The 23,068-nt window shown below is 40.9% G+C and overlaps 1 protein-coding gene across 1 annotated transcript; it reads right to left on the reverse strand.

The window, feature by feature from the left end:
• Positions 1 to 4,303: 4,303 nt before the first annotated feature.
• Positions 4,304 to 17,548, reverse strand: LOC308098820 (uncharacterized protein). The gene is made up of 4 exons (XM_080447269.1): positions 17,387 to 17,548; positions 11,897 to 12,021; positions 9,480 to 9,609; positions 4,304 to 6,675 (listed from the first exon to the last, which is right to left on the reverse strand). The coding sequence occupies exons 2-4, from the start codon at positions 12,009 to 12,011 to the stop codon at positions 6,444 to 6,446; spliced, it is 477 nt and encodes a 158-aa protein (XP_080303395.1). The 5' UTR covers positions 12,012 to 12,021; positions 17,387 to 17,548; the 3' UTR covers positions 4,304 to 6,443.
• Between the last annotated feature and the right edge of the window lie 5,520 nt (positions 17,549 to 23,068).

Below are 23,068 nucleotides of genomic sequence, written 5' to 3' on the forward strand. Positions count from 1 at the left end.
AGTTAGATCCATGGTTGTTTACAATGCATGTTAAAATAAAAGTTGTTTAAGTACAGAATTCAGCTTGATCTATAGTATATGAGGATGGCGCTCACCATAAATAGCTGATCTCCAAGCTCACAATGCGTTGTGATGTGTTGTGAGCTTTGAGATCCATTGCCAGCTGTTCTTATCAATGATGGACAAAACCTCCTAACTCCACTTGCACTGGATTTGGGTAAAGTGGTGATAATATAATGACACATGCAAGTATCTGATAATATATAAAGTCACAATACCAAGTTTGATGAGGCAGTATTGCTTTGTTTTAAAAATATAAGGTTTTCTTCATTTTCTGAAAAATTGATATTTTGTTTTTCATTTCCTGAACAATTACCATTTTGGATTTAGCTGGTTCCGGCCGAACAGCAGAGATATATAGCCTAGTGACAGTTTAGCACAGATCGGTCCAGCAGAGAAGTTAGCTCCAGGCACACAGCCGGCAGACACACGCGCTGACAGACAGACAGACCCTCTTAGAGATGGCAAAGCCTCTTTCGGAGTCACAGGGTTGAATATGGTCCCAGGCAGTGGTGGAAAAAGTACTCACATTTTCACTTTTAAAAGTATCAATACTGCTAAATTGAAATACTCTGTTACAAGTAAAAGTCCAGAATTCAAAATGTACTTGAGTAAAATTACAAAAGTATTGGCATCAAAATGGACTTAAAGTACCAAAAGTAAAAGTAGGCCTACTCATTATGCAGAATGTCCCATTACCCAGTTTTCAAATGTATATAAATCTTTTGAAAATAGCAGATCTACAAGCTCACAATGCGTCGCATCGTGACGCATTGTGAGCTTGTAGATCGGCTATTTTCAAATGGCCGAAATGTATAGGGCTGAAGTGGTTAATGTATGTTTTGTAATAATAATCTAAATCTACAAAGTAACTAGTAACTCAAGTTTTCAAATAATTGTAGTGGGGTAAAAGTACAACATTTGCCTCTGAGATGTAGTGGAGTAGAAGTAAAAGTATTGGAAATACTCAAGTAAAGTACAAATACCTCAACATTGTACTTACTGTACTTGAGTAATTATACTTAGTTCCTTTACACCACTGGTCCCAGGGCTAGGCATACTGACTGTATCTCAGTCCCGCCCAGAGTAATAACACGCATGGCGACGTCCTGCATTACCTGGTGTGATGGCCTTGATTGTTTCTCCGTGTGATATTCTTCCACCTGATGACCTGTGTCAGGATAGAGCACGGTGACAGATTACATGAGCCCTGTCACGCTGTACGTTTCCTTCAGTACCTGTGATGTGGTACGAATTGGCTCCGAGCTCACAAACTCAGAGGAGAGGAGAGGGGAGGGGAGGGGAAGGGAGGAGAGGAGAGGAGAGGAGAGGAGAGGAGAGGGGAAGGGAGGAGAGGAGAGGAGAGGAGAGGAGAGGAGAGGACCATGGTAGCACAGAGAGAAATTTGTTTCTGTAATTCTGCCAATTTGTCTTTCTTTCTCGCAGTCTGGCATTTCCCTTCTGACGAGCTGCATCATGTTTTTCAATTGAAAATGTGTTTGATTTGAAGGACTGACTGTCACAGTTTGCTTTTATCAAATGCACCAAACACAACTTTCTTGAAAGGCAGAGTGATCATTAGGGTGGCACAAGAATGGGTTTGTTTTAAGAATCACAAGTAGGCCATTACATTATATAATCTTTCTGAAATCTCCAATGGCTTTTATTTAACCTTCTAGTGATGTGACCTGTGATCATGCATGTCAGCCTGTATGCATGTGTGTCCCCCTAGAGGAGTTTGTATGTCACTACAACTGCAGAGAGCAAAGGTCCTCCAAGGACAACAGGGCACGGTGAGGATGCCCTTTTCAAATGGCATTTAACCACTTGAATCCCAGCATCCATATCCTGGGGGGAACATCAGCCAAAAAATAGCTGATCTACAAGCTCACAGCGCGTCGCATTTCGCCGTGCTGTGCGCTTGTAGATCTGCTATTTTTGTTGGAGAAAAAAGCGGTCCAAGTACAGAGCCAACTCAGGTCCAGTTTACCAAAGGGTTTAAGTAGTTAAACAGTAATGTGGTCAGCTAGAAAAGCCAACAGATATATGTTGGCTAACAAGTGGTAAAAGACTCCTCCACTGCTGCTATAGGCCAGAGTTTTATTCAAAGATTTTGCTGACCTCTGCAGAGTTACAACCCACCACACCAGCCATTATGTCACATAGCCGGGGCTATTTTGCTGTGGACCCCCATCTGAAAATGTTTTGTGCCAGTTCACCCCAAAATGACTTGTTTTCTATGGATTAGTCACCCCATGGAGACTTGAATTCATGGACATTTTTTTGTTTTTGTCGCATTCCTAAGCCAATAATTTGATGACCAGCGGACCGGTAGGCAGCGGTTCGGTAGGAGACACAAAGGAGACTCTTTGTGTCTCCTACCGGAACCGCTGCCGGTCATCAAATTATTGGCTTAGAAATGCGACAAAAACTAAAAAATATCAATTTTCCAAACATTTTCAATATTTTTCAAAGACATTTAGAAATAGCAGATGTACAAGCTTACAGCGTGTCACTTTGTGCCGTGAGCTTATATCTGCTATTTTTGAATAGCCAACGTTAAATGGATAAAATGATTGTGATACTACATTAACTCATTTTGTTGGGGACCCCCTGGAAACCCCCCAAGGACCCCTGAGGGGGTCTTAGAGAACCAATGCGCTGGCCTACAGTATATCCTATCCTAAATTGGCTAATGGGTGGACCGGCCGGCCGGCGGACCACGTCATCACGCTCATGTCACTATGACTCAGCCATAACCATATAAGGAGTTCCCAATGCAGCTTTTTGAATTAGAATCCTGAAAAGTAACATTTTTATTTCATTTCAAATGCATTTAGTTATACTTATGTTAACTTTATGAACTTAAATACGAATACATCGGACATAAGAAAAACAATTGAATTTTAACACTAGTCATTAAGCTACTAATACTGAAGTAATTAAAGCGGGCCATGTTTGCATGTTTGGAATTGTAACAGCTGAAATCAGCTGATTGACCTGCGGGCCGCATTAAGTGAAGCTGGGGGCCGCATGTGGCCCCCGGGCCGCCAGTTGCCCATGTATGGCCTAGAATGACATGCCCAATATAGTGATGCCAGTCTGAAAGTTCAAATTCAAAAACAGCATCTGCAGTGAGAATCCAAAAGCCATGCCAGCACCATCTGCAGCTGTGAATTACTAACACCCACCCAGCTGACACTTCAGATACGCCTTGTCGGATACCAAGTAATGTTCAGTTTAGGGCGTTATGCCCACGATGCATCTGAACTGTATCCATTCCCAGTGTTCTGTAATTGATTTTCCAAGAGAGATTACCAAGACCATCTCTAGTTCATTAAATGTCTGTGGCAGAAACTGAGCTTTGTTTTGATTTGAATTCTGCAAGAGCCCGAGGCTGTGTAATAAGTACATTAAGCAATTTATTAATTAGAAAAATGTTCTCAGCAGTATCCCTGAATTCTGGCTTCAGGCCTTGCTATTATATTATATATTTTTTTGTTTTCATTTGAATTTTCATCACTTCGCTGAGCTGCATTTAACACTACATGGATTTTCTGTCCTCCTGATAACATTACAGGCAGGACAGATTAGAAACGTTCCCATTTAATGTCAAGACAAATGAGTTAATTTGGGGCATTCTCTATACTGTATGTGTTAGAATGTGTGTAGAATAAATCGACAAGGGTTCCCTGCATCCGTCATTAGGCCTATTATATTCACACTTAATGTACACCACTGTAATCCAAAATCATTACTCTTGAAACCATATTGATTTATTAAAACATTCAGTTACTGTTCTGGTGATGAGTATTGTTGTCTTTCAATAAAATATCCTCAGCTGTCGTCACCACTGGTGTGCCAAATTATGTCAAAATGTAAGATTGCAATGACCCTGGGCTGACACTGGCTCTCAAAAGCCACTAGGGGGCACCAGGGAGAAAGGGATTTGAAAGTAGAAAATGAGAGGACAAATAATTCTAAAATATATACAGTATACTGTATGTATATACGAAAAAAAAAGTCAGAATAGAACTGTCTGTGACCATCTCATTATTGCAATGTCTTTGTTTTTGTTTTTTTCTCTCTCAAAAATGTAGATAAATTGAGCTAAAATAGCAGATGTAGGCCTACAAGCTCAGAACGCATTGCATCGCGACGTGCTGTGAGCTTGGCCTTTACATGGAACCCCTGCGTTAATAAAACTATATATAGTAAACGAATAACAAGAGATAGAGCAAAGTTATGCAACAAAAGCTTTTATTTGGTATCTTAATTCAATGCACCAGGACACCTGAACACCATAAATGACTGTTCACCATGCATGCAGAGGGAATAGGATATCCGTTTCTATATGGCAAGCAGATCTGGACAGAGTATATCATTCTGGTATATTAAGCACTATGCAGTATAGGCAGGGTTTGATTTGTAAAAAATATAATAAAAAACATAGGAGGGAGGGGGGTGGGCATTTTCTTAACCACTTCAGCCCTATATACTTCTTTGTACAACAAATAGCAATGATAGATGTGAAGGCCATGTAGTGGCCTGAACATCTAGTCTTTTCGGACACAAAATGTGCCCAAAATAGGGACACCCGGGTCAATGTGGTTAACATAAAACATTGTTATTATATTGTTAAATTGTGATTTTATCAAACATAAACATCAAATATGTATTGTGTGACCAGAAGCGGGGATAAAAATAATTAGTGATCAGACGAACCGGAGAATATCAATGGATGGACCCGGCTCCCCCCAAGAAACAAACCCTGCAGATAAACTGTATTATCCAAATCAATTAAAGTTAACTTCTCATCTATCTATCGGAAAGTATTACGCACTACTGTACACGCTAACTATTCCATTTGTCCCGAGAAACGTAAAATTCAAAGTGACATAGTGTTGCAGCCCACACACCGAGCTCAGCGAGAAGTAAATAAACATACTGTAGATAATATCTCATTAATATAATAGAAGTAGAGAGAGCTTCAAAGTGCCAGCACCGTCAAACAAGATAAGAATGAACTCGAAATATAGATCAGTGGTTCTCAAAGTGGGGTCTGGGGGGGTAGGAATGGGATCCTTTAAGATTCCGATGATTCCGGTTCCTTAAGCGATTCCGTCTTAACGATTCGTTAACGGTTCCCTTTAACGAGTCTTATAGAGGCTTCCAAATGGACCCTTACTGATCTGTAACTCTGAGAGTGTACAAATGGAACCAAATGGACCCTTACAGGTCTCTAACGCTGAGAGTGTACAAATGGAACCAAATGGACCCTTACGGGTCTGTAACTCTGAGAGTGTACAAATGGAACCAAATGGACCCTTACGGGTCTGTAACTCTGAGAGTGTACAAATGGAACCAAATGGACCCTTACGGGTCTGTAACGCTGAGAGTGTACAAATGGAACCAAATGGACCGTTACGGGTCTCTAACGCTGAGAGTGTACAAATGGAACCAAATGGACCCTTACGGGTCTGTAACTCTGAGAGTGTACAAATGGAACCAAATGGGCCCTTACGGGTCTGTAACTCTGAGAGTGTACAAATGGAACCAAATGGACCCTTACGGGTCTCTAACGCTGAGAGTGTACAAATGGAACCAAATGGACCGTTACGGGTCTGTAACTCTGAGAGTGTACAAATGGAACCAAATGTACCCTTACAGGTCTGTAACTCTGAGAGTGTACAAATGGAACCAAATGGACCCTTACAGGTCTGTAACTCTGAGAGTGTACAAATGGAACCAAATGGACCCTTACAGGTCTCTAACTCTGAGAGTGTACAAATGGAACTAAATGGACCCTTACAGGTCTCTAACTCTGAGAGTGTACAAATGGAACCAAATGGACCCTTACAGGTCTGTAACTCTGAGAGTGTACAAATGGAACCAAATGGACCCGTAAGGGTCCATTTGTACACTCTCAGAGTTACGATGGTCCTTGAAAGAACCAGCGGTATTGTAATTGTATAGCAGACCAGCTCTGACAGTGTGATAAAAAACGGTTCGGTAAACCGGTTCCAAATATGATGGAACCGGTAACGGTTCCTCAATGTTGGATCCGGTTTCTCCGGTTCCAGATCCCAACCCTAGTCTGGGGGACCCCCTAGGGTCCTTGAGAGAGGGTTCCAGGGGGTCCTCAAAGCTAAATGATCGATCGTTAGGAAACAAATGGACCCTTACGGATCTGTAAATCTGAGAGCGTCCGAATGGAACCCCGTTTGGTTACGTTTGCACGCTCTCTGAGTTATAGCGCTCGGTGGCAACACATAGCAAACTGGGGGATCCTTGGGATTAGTAAAGTTTGAGAACCAATGGTATAGATGCTAGCGGGGACAGCTGTCATGGGGGTTACAGGGATGTGGTTGCCGTTGGTCTCTCTATGTCGATGAGACGGGGACCTTTTTCTTGAACACTTTTCTCCTGGTGGGCCCCGGGGCGGGGGCCGGGGGCGGGGCCGGAGCGGTGTTGGGGGTGTTGGCGCGCTCCGTCTTCACCTCGTCCACGAAGGCCTCGACGGCGACGACCTTTTCGGACAGATCGCCCAGGTGAGCCTTGAGGGCGTTGAACTCCTTGTAGAGGTCGTCCAGGGCCTCGGACAGCGGCTGGATCCTGATTGGACGAGGCCAAGATGGGGGTGGTTAGATTTATCGGGGTGCAAACAGTTAATCGAACTGATCAATGTAATCGATTGTACTTAAAAAAAAGACAGTCGAAAAATGAACATAATTGATTAATAATCTCTCCCTATTTTGGGCGAGTTATTATTATAAGTGAAAAGTATAACCACTTAAACCCCAAGATCCATATTCTGAGGGAGAACTTTCATAGAAAGTAGCAGATCTACAACGCGTTGCAGCTTGTAGATCTGCTATTTTCTTCAAAGATATTTAATGTAGAGTGAAAACTGAAAATACACTAGCATAGAGGCCTGAGGGACTCCGCTCAACCATATAGGGTTAAAACATTACAAAGAAATAAATAATAATAATTAAATAGCCGATCTACAATCCCTGCTATTTTCATAATTATTGCATGGCAGCGCTGTGCAACAAAGTATAAAATAATACTTAAGTGGTCAATCGATTGATAAATAAAAGCTCACTCTTCTCAATTATTCGATTAATCAAGAAAACCAATGGGATAGAATGATCGCTAAGAGTTGTAGCCCTAGTTGGATTCAGGCTAATCTCAACAGCAGAATCTGTCAGCACCACTGCCTTAAACATGTAGTTAGTTAGTTGCAGTTAGTAGGAATAAACGCAGAAGCACCCGGGAGGAAGTGGACTATGAAAGTGGAGGAGCCAAACCGAGTTCCTGTCTCTACACAAAAAATGTGGTGGTGCCCCCAGAGGCAAAAACAAAATGGGTTCCTAGATTGGATTCAGGCTAATGTGCAAGGCCACCTTTACGCCTGATGTGTATACTTGATTGCGTATTGCCACGTCGGACACCGAAAATGAAAATAAAATCTACAAGCTTAGATTGGCTATTTTTGATGCACGACACGATACGATCTGCCACCAAGTTTAAACCAGGGTTGTTTAACGCTGAGAAGGAAGCTGTGGGGCTGCATCTCACTTACTCCCCCTTTAATGTATCCATTTGTACACAGTGTACAAATCTAACCTAGCATTTGTACAGAGTTTGTCTCAGAGTTAAATAAACAAGGATTTTACTGTGCACCAGGGGGAAAAAACTACATAAATATCTCTTGACCAGTAGTCATTATTTAACATGAATATGATGATGGCTAGACCTCCAAACCAAAGTGGTGGGTGGGAAACACTCCATTTCCTCATGTAAAACTTAACCTGGCCTCTCTGGCCTGCCTGTTTTTCACATTGCATAATGACATGTTCTATTTTGATGTCGAAATTGCTTCCTTATGTCTGCGCTGACCACACATTCAGCGTTCTGAAAAGCCTCTGTCTTTATTTTCAGTCTCAAGGAACGCCAGCTTCCTGTGGGAACTATTTTTTTTCCTCCATTGTTAGTGAAAGAATTTCAGTGAACCTGTTCATTCTAAACGTATAAAAGGACCTGTGTCCTTTGTCCCGAAGGATAGGAGGGGAAATATTGTGCAAGGCCCATTGCTGGACTGGTTTTCTCAGTGGTGGGATGTAATTAAAGTACATTTACTCAAGTATTGTACTTAAGTACAATGTTGTACTGTACTACATTTTTTTTTATACAAGGCATATTGTACTTTTTACTCCACTACAATTATTTGACAGCTTAAGTTACTAGTTACTTTGCAGATTTAGATTATTAATACAAAACAAACATTTACTTATCCTAAGTTATGATATATTATTATGTTAAGCTACCCAAGCACATAATCATCCCCACATTTAACCAGCTGCAACATTAAAGTGATGAACACATTAATGCACAGTACTAATTCAAATCCAGTAGCATGATTGTGACATGGGCCATTTTGCATAATGAGTACTTTTATGTTTGGTACTGTAAGCATATTTTGACGCAAAAGCTTTTTGTACCTGTGCTCAAGGACAATTTTTAATACAGAACTTTTATTTATACAGTGCACAGGGAAAGTCGACTTCCAAAAACAGCTCAGGTCACTTCAAGTGACTTGCAGTTTTAGTTTGAAATGCAGTAAGCGAGGCTTTAACACATGAATCCTAGCATCCCTATTCGGAGGCGAATTTTCAACAAAGAGGCGTCAGTGTAGAGGGGGACAAAGTTGGGGACCAAGTTAACCCCTTGAGGTCAAAGAAGTATGGGTTTAAGTGGTTAACCTAACGTGACGTGTTTTTCACTGAGCTGGCATAAGCTGATAACATCGCTAGTCAAACTAGAATTTGTCCTTAACCCTTCACATCTGTGTGTCATTTTTTGATTCCTTTGGCTATTCAAAAATAGCAGATATACAAGCTCATAGCGCATTATGAGCTTGTAGATCTGCTAATTTGTTTTTATCGTGAAAATTGGTGCAAATCTTTGAATATATATATATTTTTAAAGAGAATATTTTTAACTCAAATCTTTGCTTCTGGTGGTCCCTGGAACTAAATATTTTGAGATGGGGGGGGGGGGGGGTCCGTGGACAAATACTATACATATCATTTTGGGGGTCCTTCACATGAAAAATGTTTAAGAACCACTGATATACAGCAACATCAAAAAAACTGTTAGGATTTAGAAGACATTTGTAGAATACCCCAGAAGCAAAGATTTGAATGACAGATGTTCGCTTAAAAATATAAATATTCAAAGATTTGCACACATTTTCACGATTTTTCAAAAATAGCAGATCTACAAGCTCATAGCTATGAGCTTGTAGATCTGCTATTTTTGAATAGCTCAAAGAAGTCTAAAAATGACACACAGATGCGTTCCCGGTCTTAATGGGTTAATGAACTGTGGACACAAATGAGAGAGTGGAGGACCTGGAGTAGTCAGGCAGAACGGACTGGTGGTCGTTCTGCAGCAGGTTCTTCATCTGAGTCAGGATGTCAAACCTCCAGTTGTCCAGAACCTCCGTCAGGTTGGCCACGCCCCGCATGTTTACCTTCTCAGCTGGAGGGAGGGATGTGATGGACAAAAGAAAGACAGAAAGAAAGAAAGAAACGTATAGACAGGAAGGGACACGGAAAGTGATTTCTGAGAAAGAGAAACTTCAGATGCTGATTCCAGTAAATGGAAGCAACAAGTGTCTAGTAATCAATAGTGCCTATAGTCCACTAGGCACTATTTGAATTCTGTCCAAAATGAATAACCATCCATCTGATGGTAAATAAATGATTGATTTGCCATCAGGCTTAAAGAAGAAATATCCTTCATACACATTACTGTAAAGGACAATTAAACATTTACTGTAGTTTTTTTTATATAACCCTGTGGATGCTCTGCCAAGAATTACAGACTTGTAAACAGTCTATGGAAAATATGAAGTTGAAGTCATGCCAAAAGTCCTCAGTCATGGTACAGTGCCAATGGGATTGCATGATGCATGATGCTCTGATGAAAAGGCAGTTTTGGCTTAGATATCAGCAATTACTTTACTTTTTTTATGGGTATCGTTTTTAACAACGTCCCTACTTTGGGCATGTCATTAGGCGGGTGTTACACCGTGACATGCTGTGAGATTGTAGATCTTTAGTCTTAATTAGGATTCCCATTAGCTTCCACAAAGAGGTCAGTGTATTTGTATTTTATAATTACGTGTTTGCTTGTTCATTGTAAAATAAATGTTAAATGTCATTTTCATACATTGACATTTTTTATATCGTTGCTGTCGGGCAGAAACACAAAAGCATCAAGAGTAGCAGATCTACAAGCTCGAAACGCGGTGCGAAGCGACGGGTTTTGAGCTTGTAGATCTGCAACTTTTTCTATTTTTTTATTTGAATCTTGAAAAGTAACAGTTTTGGAGGTATGAGACAGAGACGATATAATATATATGTAGGCCTATACTTGATTATTTTTAAATGGCATCTATCAAAATGTTATTTGTGTTTATATTTTCTGTTTACTTATAAGTCAAATGTTCTCAAATAGAAACTTCAATCAAATCTAGGTTTTTCTATTACAAAATATCGGTCAAATCATCGGTAATAGGTGGTCTAGGATTGGCATCAGCATTGAACCCAAAAATGTGACATGGGTCAGGCTCTAACAGACATGGCAGAACGGAGCTCAGGTCTTGGTCTGGAATGTTTCACAGTGTATAGGGCCGTTTACAGCAACCACTATAACTATAGAGATAAAATATAACTATATCATTCACCATTGTCTTTGTTATAGTTGCGGTGTAGACCGTGGACTCTGCCATGCCCTTGAATTTAGAAAAAAATGTAAACCTATATTTGTATAGTTATAGTTATAGTGCTCGGTGTGAACGGCCCATAACATTTGACAGTAACTGGCTGTTGGTATCATAGCGGTTTCAGAGCGTTGCTCTGTCCGTGTGAAAAGGACATTGTGTGCTGGCTGTTTGCTCACTTTCATCATAGTGGTTTCACCCTATGCCCTGAGCTTGACCTTTAACCCAGGGTAGAGCCAGTGGTGGAAAGTATCATTTGCTAAAGTACTATAAGTATTACTTTACTTGAGTATATACTTTATACTTCTACTTTTTACTACAGTTATTTGAAAACTTTAGTTGCAAGCTACTTTTTTAGATTTAGATTTTTCATTTAAAAAATCAATTAAGCCCTATTTTATACTGTGTCTATTTGAAAATAGCCGATCTACAAGCTCACTACCTGTTGCATTGTGATGCTTTGTAGATCAGCATTTTTGTTTTGAAAGATGTTGACACATTTTGAAAACATAAGAAAAAACTCGTGAAATGGGTTTACTTTTCCCACATTGTGGTATTGCTACTTTTACTTAAAGGACCACTTTACCGATCTTCATATAAATGGTCCTCACTAATGCTCATTACACAATGTAATTACGTCTATTCACTAACAGTCTCAGAGGAGGGCTGTGGACAGCTCAGAAACCTGCCTACCTGTGACATCATTAGTAAGCAGGTTTGATCATTTCAAACAAGAATTAAAATGTTTTTTTTATGTTTTATTAATTCAAGAACAATGGCTTCTGTAGAATTAAAGGCTGTCGTTTCTATTGGCTCGGAATCACTCTCAAAGCTGTCACTGGTAGGCAGGTTTCTGAACTGTCCACAGCCTACCAATGAGACACAGACTGAGTAGACGGAAATGGTACCATCTTATGATGAGCATTAGTGAGGACTAATTATATGAAGATAAGATAAAAGGGTGAAGTGATACTTTAAGTGAAAATGGGTGTGCTTCTTCCACAGGGTGAAACAGACATTAGAAGAAGAGGAGGAGCTCACAGCCATCCCTGAAGTTCCATTCGTCTGTGGCTGGCTTGGATGGGCGTCGCCTCTGGGCCATCACTGTTGCCATGGCGATGACCACTAGGAGCAGCACACTCAGTTTGGGGGCCATTTCTCACACACTGGAACAGAGGGGGATTAGTGGTCAATTCATTCAATCATTTTTCATAATCGAATGTAACACCTAAAGCAGGGGTCGTCAACGTTTTTCGGCCGAAGGACCCCTTAAGTATCATTCATAGTCGGACGTAAGGATACGTAACGAGCGCCAGCGCTCCTTGCGTTGTCGTTTTTGTCTCCCCCTCCGTCGCTTACGGCTCCAGGATTTCCGTCCGTGCAGTCGACATTCACCGTCAGGCCAACGTGTACGTTCAACTACGTTGCCTGTAGTACCAGTGAAGCCCGTTGGCAGTATAAGGAAAAAAAGTTTTCCTCTGGTACTCTTTCTCCAAAAAAAGATTCACGTTGGTGGAAGTACTTGAGTAAATGTACTTAATACTTAGACCCGTCGATCCAAGTTAAACACACACACACAAATAATATAGCACAGTGCAGTAGGGGTCGAAACTCACGTTTTGTAGACAACCATTGTTTTTGTCTAGTTTGTGGACTAGTTTGTGTCTTTTATTGCGTTGTTTTGGCTAGATGCTACAATGTTAGCTTCATGTTGTTAGCTGCGCTGATGCCAGCTGTAGCTGTTGCCAGATTTTGTGAGAGAAATAAGCTACCAGGTCTATGAAAACAAGCCCAAAATAATCGACTAGGATATAGCAGATCTACAATATATGTTTGAGAATCACTGGTTTAAATAATAATTGGCCCAAATAAGCAACTACACTTTAGAAACAAGCCCAAATAAAACCGCAACCACCAATACAAAATTGCTTGTTTGTTTACAAGCAACTTTACAGAAAAATAAGCCCAAAGTCGCTTATAATAAGTAGACATGGCAACATTATGGGTACGGCGGTACATACTAGTGGCCATCTAGTGGATGAATAGGTGTATTACGCCTGTACACTTTAAAATAAATAAAATAACCCCTAAATAACGTGAGCGACTATGCATGCGTCCGTAAAGAACGGACGGAATCCCTCACCCCCTGACGCACGTTTTAGACCCATCTAGGGACTTTGAACGGGCCTTTAGCTGACAGAGAGATGAAGCAGGGATCCTCTCTATATATATTAAACTTTTTCATAGATTTCATAGATGGATTCATAGACATGTTTGACAGCACTATCATCAGCACAGTATGTTGGATTCATGTTAATGTGTATTTTCAGTCAATAATTAGTAAACTTGACCCTTCATTCTGTACTTGGTCTGCTCTTTCTTTCCCCTCCACATCAAATAGCCGATCTACGAGCTCAGCTATTTTTGGCGAACGTTACCCCCAGAGTACGGATCCTAGGGGTCAAGTGTTTAAGCCGGCGCTCCAAAGCTCTATAGTGTTCAACAGTACTTTTTGGAAGGTGTCACTGTCTGCTTGGCAAGGAATCAAGAATCAAGTCACTCATACAGGTACAAGCCGTGAAATGTTGGTGTGGCATGTTCCACAAGACTGTACTAACAACAGTAATACAACATACACACACCATAATAATAATAATAATAATAATAATAAAGATAATACTGGATTGTAATTTTAAGATAAATAAAATAAAAAATAAGGTAAGACACTAACCTTATTTTTTTGTTTTATATTTTAAAATCTCTGGTGATGGGGAATCTTCAGAATTAGGAGGGAGGATCATTTAGTTATCAGATTGATAGAATGTGTGGTAAGGTATACGCATCTATACATCAAATACACTTATCTAATGTACAATAGAGGAAATTGCTGCCAATTATCTGACAATTTTCTGTAGCCTAATGGTCATTTAATGATCTGCCTGGTGCAATCACATGAATCATGAACCTGAGCCATGAGCCAATGCTTATTATACAAAGAACATTAAAGCATTCTGTCGAGCCAGCTTGGAGCATGTCATTTTTCTTTTCTTGCAGGAATTTTCCAGGGGCGAACATTTGTAATCTAGTGGTTCTCAAACTTTTGACCCCCATAACTCTGAGAGTGTGCACAATAGAACCAAATGGGTTCCATTTGGTTCCATTGTGTACACTCTCAGAGTTGCAGGTCTGTAAGGGTCCATTTGGAACTATCTCAAGGAACCATAAGGGTCCCTGGACTCCACTTTGAGAGCCACTGATCTAATCTATTGCCTTGTCACCGGCGAGTATTTTGCATAAAAACTTTGCATTATAGTTTATGTCTCATTCATACAGGTTGACGAAAAATCATCCCCAGGGGGGTCCCCAAATGATTTTGGGGGGTCCCCTGGTGATTTGCTTAATGTGCAACATTGTTTTCTCACTCAACAGTAAACAAACCAAACATACAGTATAAGTGTATACAGGGTATCTGCACATTTCTAAAGTCACAATTTAAGGACTTTTTTTTAATACATTTTTATCCCACGATTTTGTAACCCTATTTTTTACACCCAGTGCCAATTGTCTATGTAATCCTGGGCACTACCTTCCCTCTGCCAACCTAGGGAGGCCAGGGCCGAGCTCATGCCTCCTTCAATGCATGAGAGCCAACTGACCTTCTTGTCACCTGACAGGGGGGAGTTTCCCTGGTTGGACGTAGCGCGTGGAAGGAACACGTTATTCCAACCAGTTCCCTTCCCCTCCATCAGGCGCCCCGGCTGACCAGGGGGAGGCAGTATAGTGACCAGGATTACTACATGTTTTTGTGAGATTACCTACCCTAGGAGACACAGGGAGAACATGCAAACTCCACACAGAAAGGCCCTTTCGCCAACCCCACCTAGGGTATGGGCACTGATGACGCCCACAGCGTCCCCTGCGGGAATCGAACCCAGGACCTTCTAGCTGTGAGGCGACAGCACTACCGACTGTGCCACCGTGCCCCCAATTTAAGGACTTTTAAGACCTTTTTAATACCTAAAGAATTAAATGAAAAGACCATTACTGTGTCAAACATAATCAACAAACTATACTATAAAAAATTGTCAAATATTACTTAAGAAAGAGAAAGAAATCAAATAAATAGAGGATCTATATTCTCCCAACGGGTGTTGTGAGCATGAAGATCTGCTATTTTCACGTTATTCATCTGTGGAACCGAGTCAAACTAAATGTAATGCCTCAACTCCTACAATTCCAAGTGCTTGTCAGGGTGGGGGGTCCCCAGTACAAATATGATTATTTTGGGGGGTCAAGGCCTGAAAAGTGGTTGGGAACCACTGAACTAGAGTGTAAGTGGGTTAAGAAGACAGATTTGTACTTTGTCTGTGACTCATGTCATCGTATGATGGACTACTGTATGTACACTGCAGACACCTTGCTGTTCAGTCCATGCGCGAGAGGGTGGAACAGGAAAATGCCTGCAAGCCGTGAACTCTCCGTGCCTGCGACCGGGTTTGGAACGCGCCCAAGCGTCATGCAGCGAGTGTTGTGATAGCAGAGCCGGTGTGATAGAGTCAGCTGGAACACGGAGGGGAGAGAGAGCTGCACGGGCATGTCGAGCTGAATGCATCAACCTCAATGACTTCAGCTCCTTAAGACTCCAACACGCACCCTCACTGCTATGTTTTCATCATATTTTCATCGACACCTTAGTTCCTAAGGAAGGCCACCCGACAAGCACTTTTGGTTTTGTTTTTTTGGCCTTTCTGGCACATCATGTTTTGATTCTGAGTTTTGTTTCTTTCCGTTTAAATGTTAAATTGTTCTATCTTTTTCCATTTTGTTTTATCATTGTTATAAATTTATGTGCAAATAAACTAAACTAAACTGCTACATTACCCACAGATCACATGCACACACACAAACACGCACGCGCGCACACACGCATGCACGCACGTGCGCACGTGCGCACACACAAGCACAAGCACATGCACACACAAGCACATGCACATGCACATGCACACACACACTTACTCAGTCACTCAGACACACATTTACTCAGTCAATCAGCACACGCACACACATTTACTCAATCAGACGCACGCACGCACATACGGTGTACACACACACACACGCACACACACAAACACACACACACACACACACACACACACACACACACACACACACACACACACACACACTTACTAAGACACAGCCGCAAACAGACCAAAATTAGTCTGTACAAGATGTGTTTTTCTCCTCCATTTATTTTTTTCTCTCTCCCTCTTCCGTTCTCTCTCTCCCCCCCTCTCTCTCCGTCTTTCTCCCTCTCCCCATCTCTCCTCCCTCTCTCTCTATCTCTCTCTCTCTCTCTCTCTCTCTCTCTCTCTCTCTCTCTCTCTCTCTCTCTCTCTCTCTCTCTCTCTCTCTCTCTCTCTCTCTCTCTCTCCCCCCCTCTCTCTCCGGGAGAGAGAGGGGGGGAGAGAGAGAGAGAGAGAGAGAGAGAGACTTTCTCCCTCTCCCCATCTCTCCTCTCCCTCTCTCTCTCTCTCTCTCTCTCTCTCTCTCTCTCTCTCCCCCCTCTCTCCCCCTCTCTCTCTCTCTCGCCCCCCCCCTCACTCCCTCTCTGTATAGGCTTGTGGCTGCAGGCCTCATCAGAATGCCTGGTGATTTTCCTTAACGCTATGCCGACATCTCATCAACTCTCTCAGAGCTCAGTCTGGCAACCATGAAATAAAAATGACCCCCGGGTCAAAGAAGACCTTAGTGAAAAGAAAGACAGAATCCCCCTGAGCCACAGAATAGTTCAGTGGCAGATGCCTTTACTCAATTTCATGCTTGGCATTAATGAGGAATGCCACTCAAGAAATGCTCGCTCGCTTTAACTCTAGATAAAGTATAAACTAAAATCCTTAATGTTAATTTAACAGGGAGTGTTTAATAGAGGGAAATATTTGTACCCTGAGTTACAAAGGATATTTAACACAGATGATTTGACTGCGTATAATGCTTTATATCTTAAGCTGAAATATAGTCGTGTCTCATGCATTTAGACAATGAGTACATACAGTACATAGAGCTTGGGATTGTGACTAGTTACTACCAAATTAAAGTCCTGAAATGCTTGTTTTGTTAAGTTTTTCAACTTTTTCCATTTAGTTTTATTTTTGCATTAGTCATCAAACATACTGTAATGAGTGAGAGCCACGTTCTCAGTGCAACAGCAAAAAAAAATCATTCTTGTATTTTTTTATTTATTTAATGGTCTTTTTTTTCAAGTTAAAAGTTGAGACACATTTAGATTTAATTCAACGAGCTGATCTGATCTACTTCCAATTTTGGAAACGGCTTCTTCAATTATAAAATGCAATCTTTACCCCAAGCGTCACACTTTGGAAAAAAAGCAATTTTCAAGAGTTCCTTTTAAGTTTTTTTGAAACATCACTGAACTCAAATGAAAACATGGCTCTCCTCCCTTTCCTGTAATAGTTATATAAGGAAAAGAGTTTCATATTAGAAGTAAAATCTTTTTTTTTTTGCACCTACCTGTTCAGTAATGTTGTAAAACGGTGGTTCAGTTGTTCCTCTATACTGCAGAGCTTCACAACACCTCCTGAGAAAGACAGTGACAGGATGCAAAGAGTGCTGAAAGATTCAAAGTAGCCTACACTCATACACACACCCTCCTTGCATAAAGCCAAGCTTGCAAGCACATGCATAAACAAAGCACTCACAGTCTCACCGTCTCCTCTCTCTCACGCACGCACGCACACGCACAGTGGTGGAAAAAGTACTCAAATGTTTGACTTAGGTAAAAGTATCGATACTGCAATGTAGAAGAACTCTGTTAGAAGTAAAAGTCCGGAATTCAAAATGTTACTTGAGTAAAAGTACAAAAGTATTGGCATCAAAATGTTCTTAAAGTACCAAAAGTAAAAGTACTAAAATGTTTGAAAATAGCAGATCTACAAGCTCACAACGTGCCGCGATGCGACGCGTTGTGAGCTTGTAGTTCTGCTATTTTCATATAGCCTAAGTATAAAATAGGGTTAAAGTGGTTAATGTATGTTTTATAATGTAATAATTTATATCTGCAAAGTAACTAGTAACTAAAGTTTTCAAATAATTTTAGTGACTACAGTGACTGTAGTGATTACAATATTTGCCTCTGTAGGGTTATGTAGTAGTGGAGTAGAAGTAAAAGTATTGGAAATTGGAGTAAAGTAAAGTACAAATACCTCAAAATTGTACTTACTGTAAAGGACAGTACTTGAGTGCTTAGTTACTTTCCACCACTGCACATACGCACACACACACAGAACCCGCTGGACCTAAGGACTGGAGGTTTGCGTCTAACCTAAACCATATTGGCCCACAAGAAGCCAGTAATGATGGGGGCCAAGGTGCTGTGGGTGCGTGTGTATGTCTGTCCGTCTTGCTTTCCGTGGCCCTTGGATGAAGTCACATGTTGGAGCCCACAAAAATGAATGAGATCATTGGTTCACTTACCAGCCTCTGGCCGTGTGCTGTGAACAGCATGAACCACATTAAAAAAAAGATTGCAGTGAAAAAGAAGAACGATGCTCTTTCGAGTTTATCTGTTTGTTTTCCTTCTGTTTTTAATATAAAACAGATATTATTTGAACCAACGAATCGGTCTACAAGCTCACAATGCGTCGCAATGTGACGCATTGTGAGCTTGTGGATCTGCTATTTTCAAAAGATTTGTATACATTATGAACTTGTGAAATGGGACATTCTGCACAATGAGTACTTTTACTTTTGGTACTTTAAGTATATTTTAATGCCAATACTTTTGTACTTTTACTCAAGTAAATTTCTATTACCGGACTTTTACTTGTAACAGAGTATTTCTACACTGCAGTATTGATACTTTTACTTAAGTAAAAGATGGGAGTACTTTTTCCACCACTGATGTTGACAAATAATGACAAATCTTCACAAATGTTCCAAAAATAATGAACCCCACTTGCCTATACAGGCCAGGGCATGTCAGTCCAGGTGAACATTCTGCAAAGACAGATGATGTAGAGGAGGAGAAAAAAGGAGGGGACAAAGTATATAGAGCACTGGGGGACCCCGGTCAACGAAGTATACAGGGCTGAAGTGGTTAACACACACATGGGCAACATACGGCCCGGGGGCCGGACACGGCCCTTTGACCATATCAATCCGGCCCTCAAAGTCCTCAAAGAAAAAAATAAATGACCCCCCAATAATCTACATCTTAAAAGGCAGCATTATATTAATTATTAATAATGACTATGTCATGGATCCATATTTATAACGTAATGCAATATGTTTGATGATAATGTGAGTGATACAGTTTATCAGCTGTAAAAAAGAAAGAGTTGACCCTGTTGTAAAGTCTATTCTATTCTAAGTAGTCTGTTGTGTCTATCAAATTCATGCAGTTTTTACATAATTCAGCAATATGTGTTTTCAAGTTTCAATTCAATAGGCTCTATGCACAGCAGCCATATTGGAAAGATATTGGGCCTGTTTCTTACTTCCTTCACAGGTGTTACCAATGATACTAATGAAGGCTCTGTTCCATAGTATAGCACAATGGTTCTCAAACTTTTTATACTAAAATGGAACAAAGCCTTCATTAGTATCATTGGTAACACCTGTGAAGGAAGAAGAGTAAGAAGAGGCCCAATTTATTTCCAATATGGCTGCAGTGCATAGTCAGTACGGCCCCCTGGGGAAAAAAGTCCTGCCCACCCCTGGGTTAACAGGTCATGGTTGAGGAGGGTAAACAGGGTATAACGTCTGGGCTCCTGTTCCACAGACTGGGAAGTGGAGCTCACACAAACCTGCAGGAATCATTACCTCGGCAGACAGGCATGTCCTGAAACTCTACCGCCTTAATGTCATCACATCACAATGTTACACACCACCAGACAATGCACCAGGCAGGCCAGCAGGCTGGTGTGTTTGTTTCTACACCTTTATGGGTTTTACTGTGTCATTTAAAGCTGCACTATGTAACTGTCCTTTTCTACCCTGGATTTGAACCTTCAGCACAAGTGCTGAATTTATTTTTATTTTTTTACCACTGAGCTAATAGAGCCTAGCTGTTCGGGGGAGAAATTTAATTTGGGCCTTCAGGTCAAAATTAGTATCAAAAAAGAAACAGGATTGTGTCAAAGGTCATGTCCCACCTCAAGGCACAGGCTCTAAATGTCTCAATAGAAGAGCAGGGAGACCAAAATTGCCTAAAGGGTGGGTCGATGGTGGACGGTGGACGTCACAAACGTAACATGCGGACCTGCGAGCCGAGGCGTACCGTTGCAGTGTTGATTTTGACAGCGAATTCGGATTTTGTTTTAGTCATAGTCTTTTGAATAAAATTCCATTTAGTTTTAGTCATATTTTAGTTATCTGACATGTTTTAGTTTTTGTCTAGTTTTAGTCGACTAAATATCATAAGATTGTAGTCTTATGATATAATCTACAGTTGATTTAGTCGACTAAAATGTATTTTTGCGTAATGGCTGATTTTACACTTGGTTGCATGCTGAAAATAGCTGATCTACAAGCTCACAACGCATTGCAGCGCGACGCGTTGTGAGCTTGTAGATCTGCTATTTTCAGAGCTCAACATGAACGCAACCAAACATAAAATGACTACTGGGTCTCTTCTCCACTAGTCCATCACTAACATTTTAGTCTAGTTTTTATTTGTTGACGAAATTGTCAATATATTTAGTCCTAGTTTCCGTCATCATAGCTTAGTTTTTATTTCGTTTTTATTTCGTTTTCGTAAGTGAAAAAAGGTAGTCGATGAACATTTTTCGTCATAGTTTTAGTAGACGAAATCAACACGACACCGTTGCTCCGATCCGCACCAAATCGGCACCAACACTGGTCAGGGGTCTGCCATCAGAATAGCCACACCAGCGGCACCATGTGGCCTCATCAGGGACCAAGTTAGGGGCCCCCAGGGGCCCACAGGCGCACCGTTACTCCGATCCCCACCAAACTTGGCACAAACACTGTTCAGGGGCCTGCCATCATAATAGTCATACCAGGGGCCATGTTGGGGGCCCCCGGGGGCCACAGGTCCCCGTTGCTCCAATCCACACCAAACTTGGCACACACGCTGTTCAGGGGTCTGCCATGAAAATAGTCACACCCAAAAAAACGAAATTGCACACATATGGGGCATTACAGCAGTTTTTAACACTTCAAATGGCCATAACTTGGTGACCATTGCTCTGATCAATATAGGGCTGAATTTGAAGGCTGCATAGTGGCCCGAAAATCTAGTAAATTACATTGTATTAGCATACTCTATCATACAGAGTGGACAAAATCTAAATGTATTCACTAAAATAATTACATAATACAGCTTTAAGGTATAAAGTCCTGCTTCCAACTTTGATGCTGTGGACAAGTATTTGTGAACTGCCAGGTGAGAGCTACAATTGTGATGGCACCGTGTAAAAGGGTGTAATAGCTATATGAATATGATGTGTCTGATTTATATTCATGTCATCTCCTCCGTCTTCCACTCCACTCCTCTCCTGGACTTGAACAGAAACCACACGTGCATTAAAAAATAAAAACTCAGTCTGGACAATATTGTGAAATATGCAGAGATGAAAGCATCACAGATTGCCCCAGGCTTCACTTAAGAGGAGGAAAATGCATGTCAATCATTTCACTTCACAGGTTCAGAGAAACATCAAACACAACTCTGAGGTGCAGCCCTCACTCCCACAGTACACTGCACTGTGTCTATGCATGCTTGTGTGTGTGTGTGTGTGTGTGTGTGTGTGTGTGTGTGTGTGTGTGTGTGTGTGTGTGTGTGTGTGTGTGTGTGTGTGTGTGTGTGTGTGTGTGTGTGTGCGTGCGTGCGTGCGTGCGTGCGTGCGTGCGTGCGTGCGTGCGTGCGTGCGTGCGTGCGTGCGTGCGTGCGTGAGTGCGTGCGTGCGTGCGTGCGTGTCAAAGCGGCCTCAATGTTGATTTACAGTTCAATAAAAATATAGATAGATAAATAGACAGACAGACAGACAGACAGACAGACAGACAGACAGACAGACAGACAGACAGACAGACAGACAGACAGACAGACAGACAAACAGACAGATAAACAGACAGATAAACAGACAGATAAACAGACAGACAGTAACTAAGAAAGAAAGAAAGAAAGAAAGAAAGAAAGAAAGAAAGAAAGAAAGAAAGAAAGAAAGAAAGAAAAAAAGGAATGAGACTATACTGTGTATTGATCAATGGCGATTCAAATTATTTTAGTCCAATATTTAGAGGTCAGTTGTGCAACTTACAGTTGTTTTTTAATCAATATTTATGGAATAATGGATTAAATTCACGTTGAATACTATCTGACTATGGCGCACTGGGAAAGAAAGAAAGAAAGAAAGAAAGAAAGAAAGAAAGAAAGAAAGAAAGAAAGAAAGAAAGAAAGAAAGAAAGAAAGCAGTGGTGGAAAGTAACTAAGTACATTTACTCAAGTACTGTACTTGAGTTTTTCTTTCTTTTTTTTGCTTTACTGGAGTGTTTCCAATTTTCAGTACTTTTACTTCTACTCCATTACATCTCAGAGGCAAATATTGTACTTTTACTCCACTACAAATATTTGAAACTTTAGTTACTAGTTGATTTGATTTGATACTTTTATTGTTATTACAAAACATACAATAACCACCTCAGCCCTATACATACATTTCGGCCATTTGAAAATAGCCGATCTCCAAGCTTGTAGATCTGCTATTTTCAAAATATTTGTATACATTTGAAAACTTAAAATGGGACATTGTGGGTAATGAGTACCTTCTACTTTTGATACTTTAAGTGCATTTTGATGCCAATACTTTTGTACTTATACACAAGTAGCCAACATTTTGAATTCCGGACTTTTACTTGTCACAAAATATTTCTACATTGCAGTATTGAATCAATAATGTTATAATAATCAAATGTTTTACTTAAGTAAAAGTATCAATACTAAGTATTGATACTTTTACTTAAGTGAAACATTTGAATACTCTTTCCACCACTGAAAGAAAGAAAGAAAATAAAAGAAGGGAGACAGGACAGGGTGCAGGGTATATCATTCATTGGTTGTTGTACCTGTCAGTCACGACGCTGCGGCGTTCCGGTCTGGGCGGGGCTGCCCGTTGCTACGGCAACACTTCCTGTGCGTCGTCCAGTCTCCACTACTGACAGACATGAGCTAAC

This window comes from Gymnoscopelus braueri (assembly GCF_963280865.1).
Source record: "Gymnoscopelus braueri genome assembly, chromosome: 13".
NCBI lineage: Eukaryota > Metazoa > Chordata > Actinopteri > Myctophiformes > Myctophidae > Gymnoscopelus > Gymnoscopelus braueri.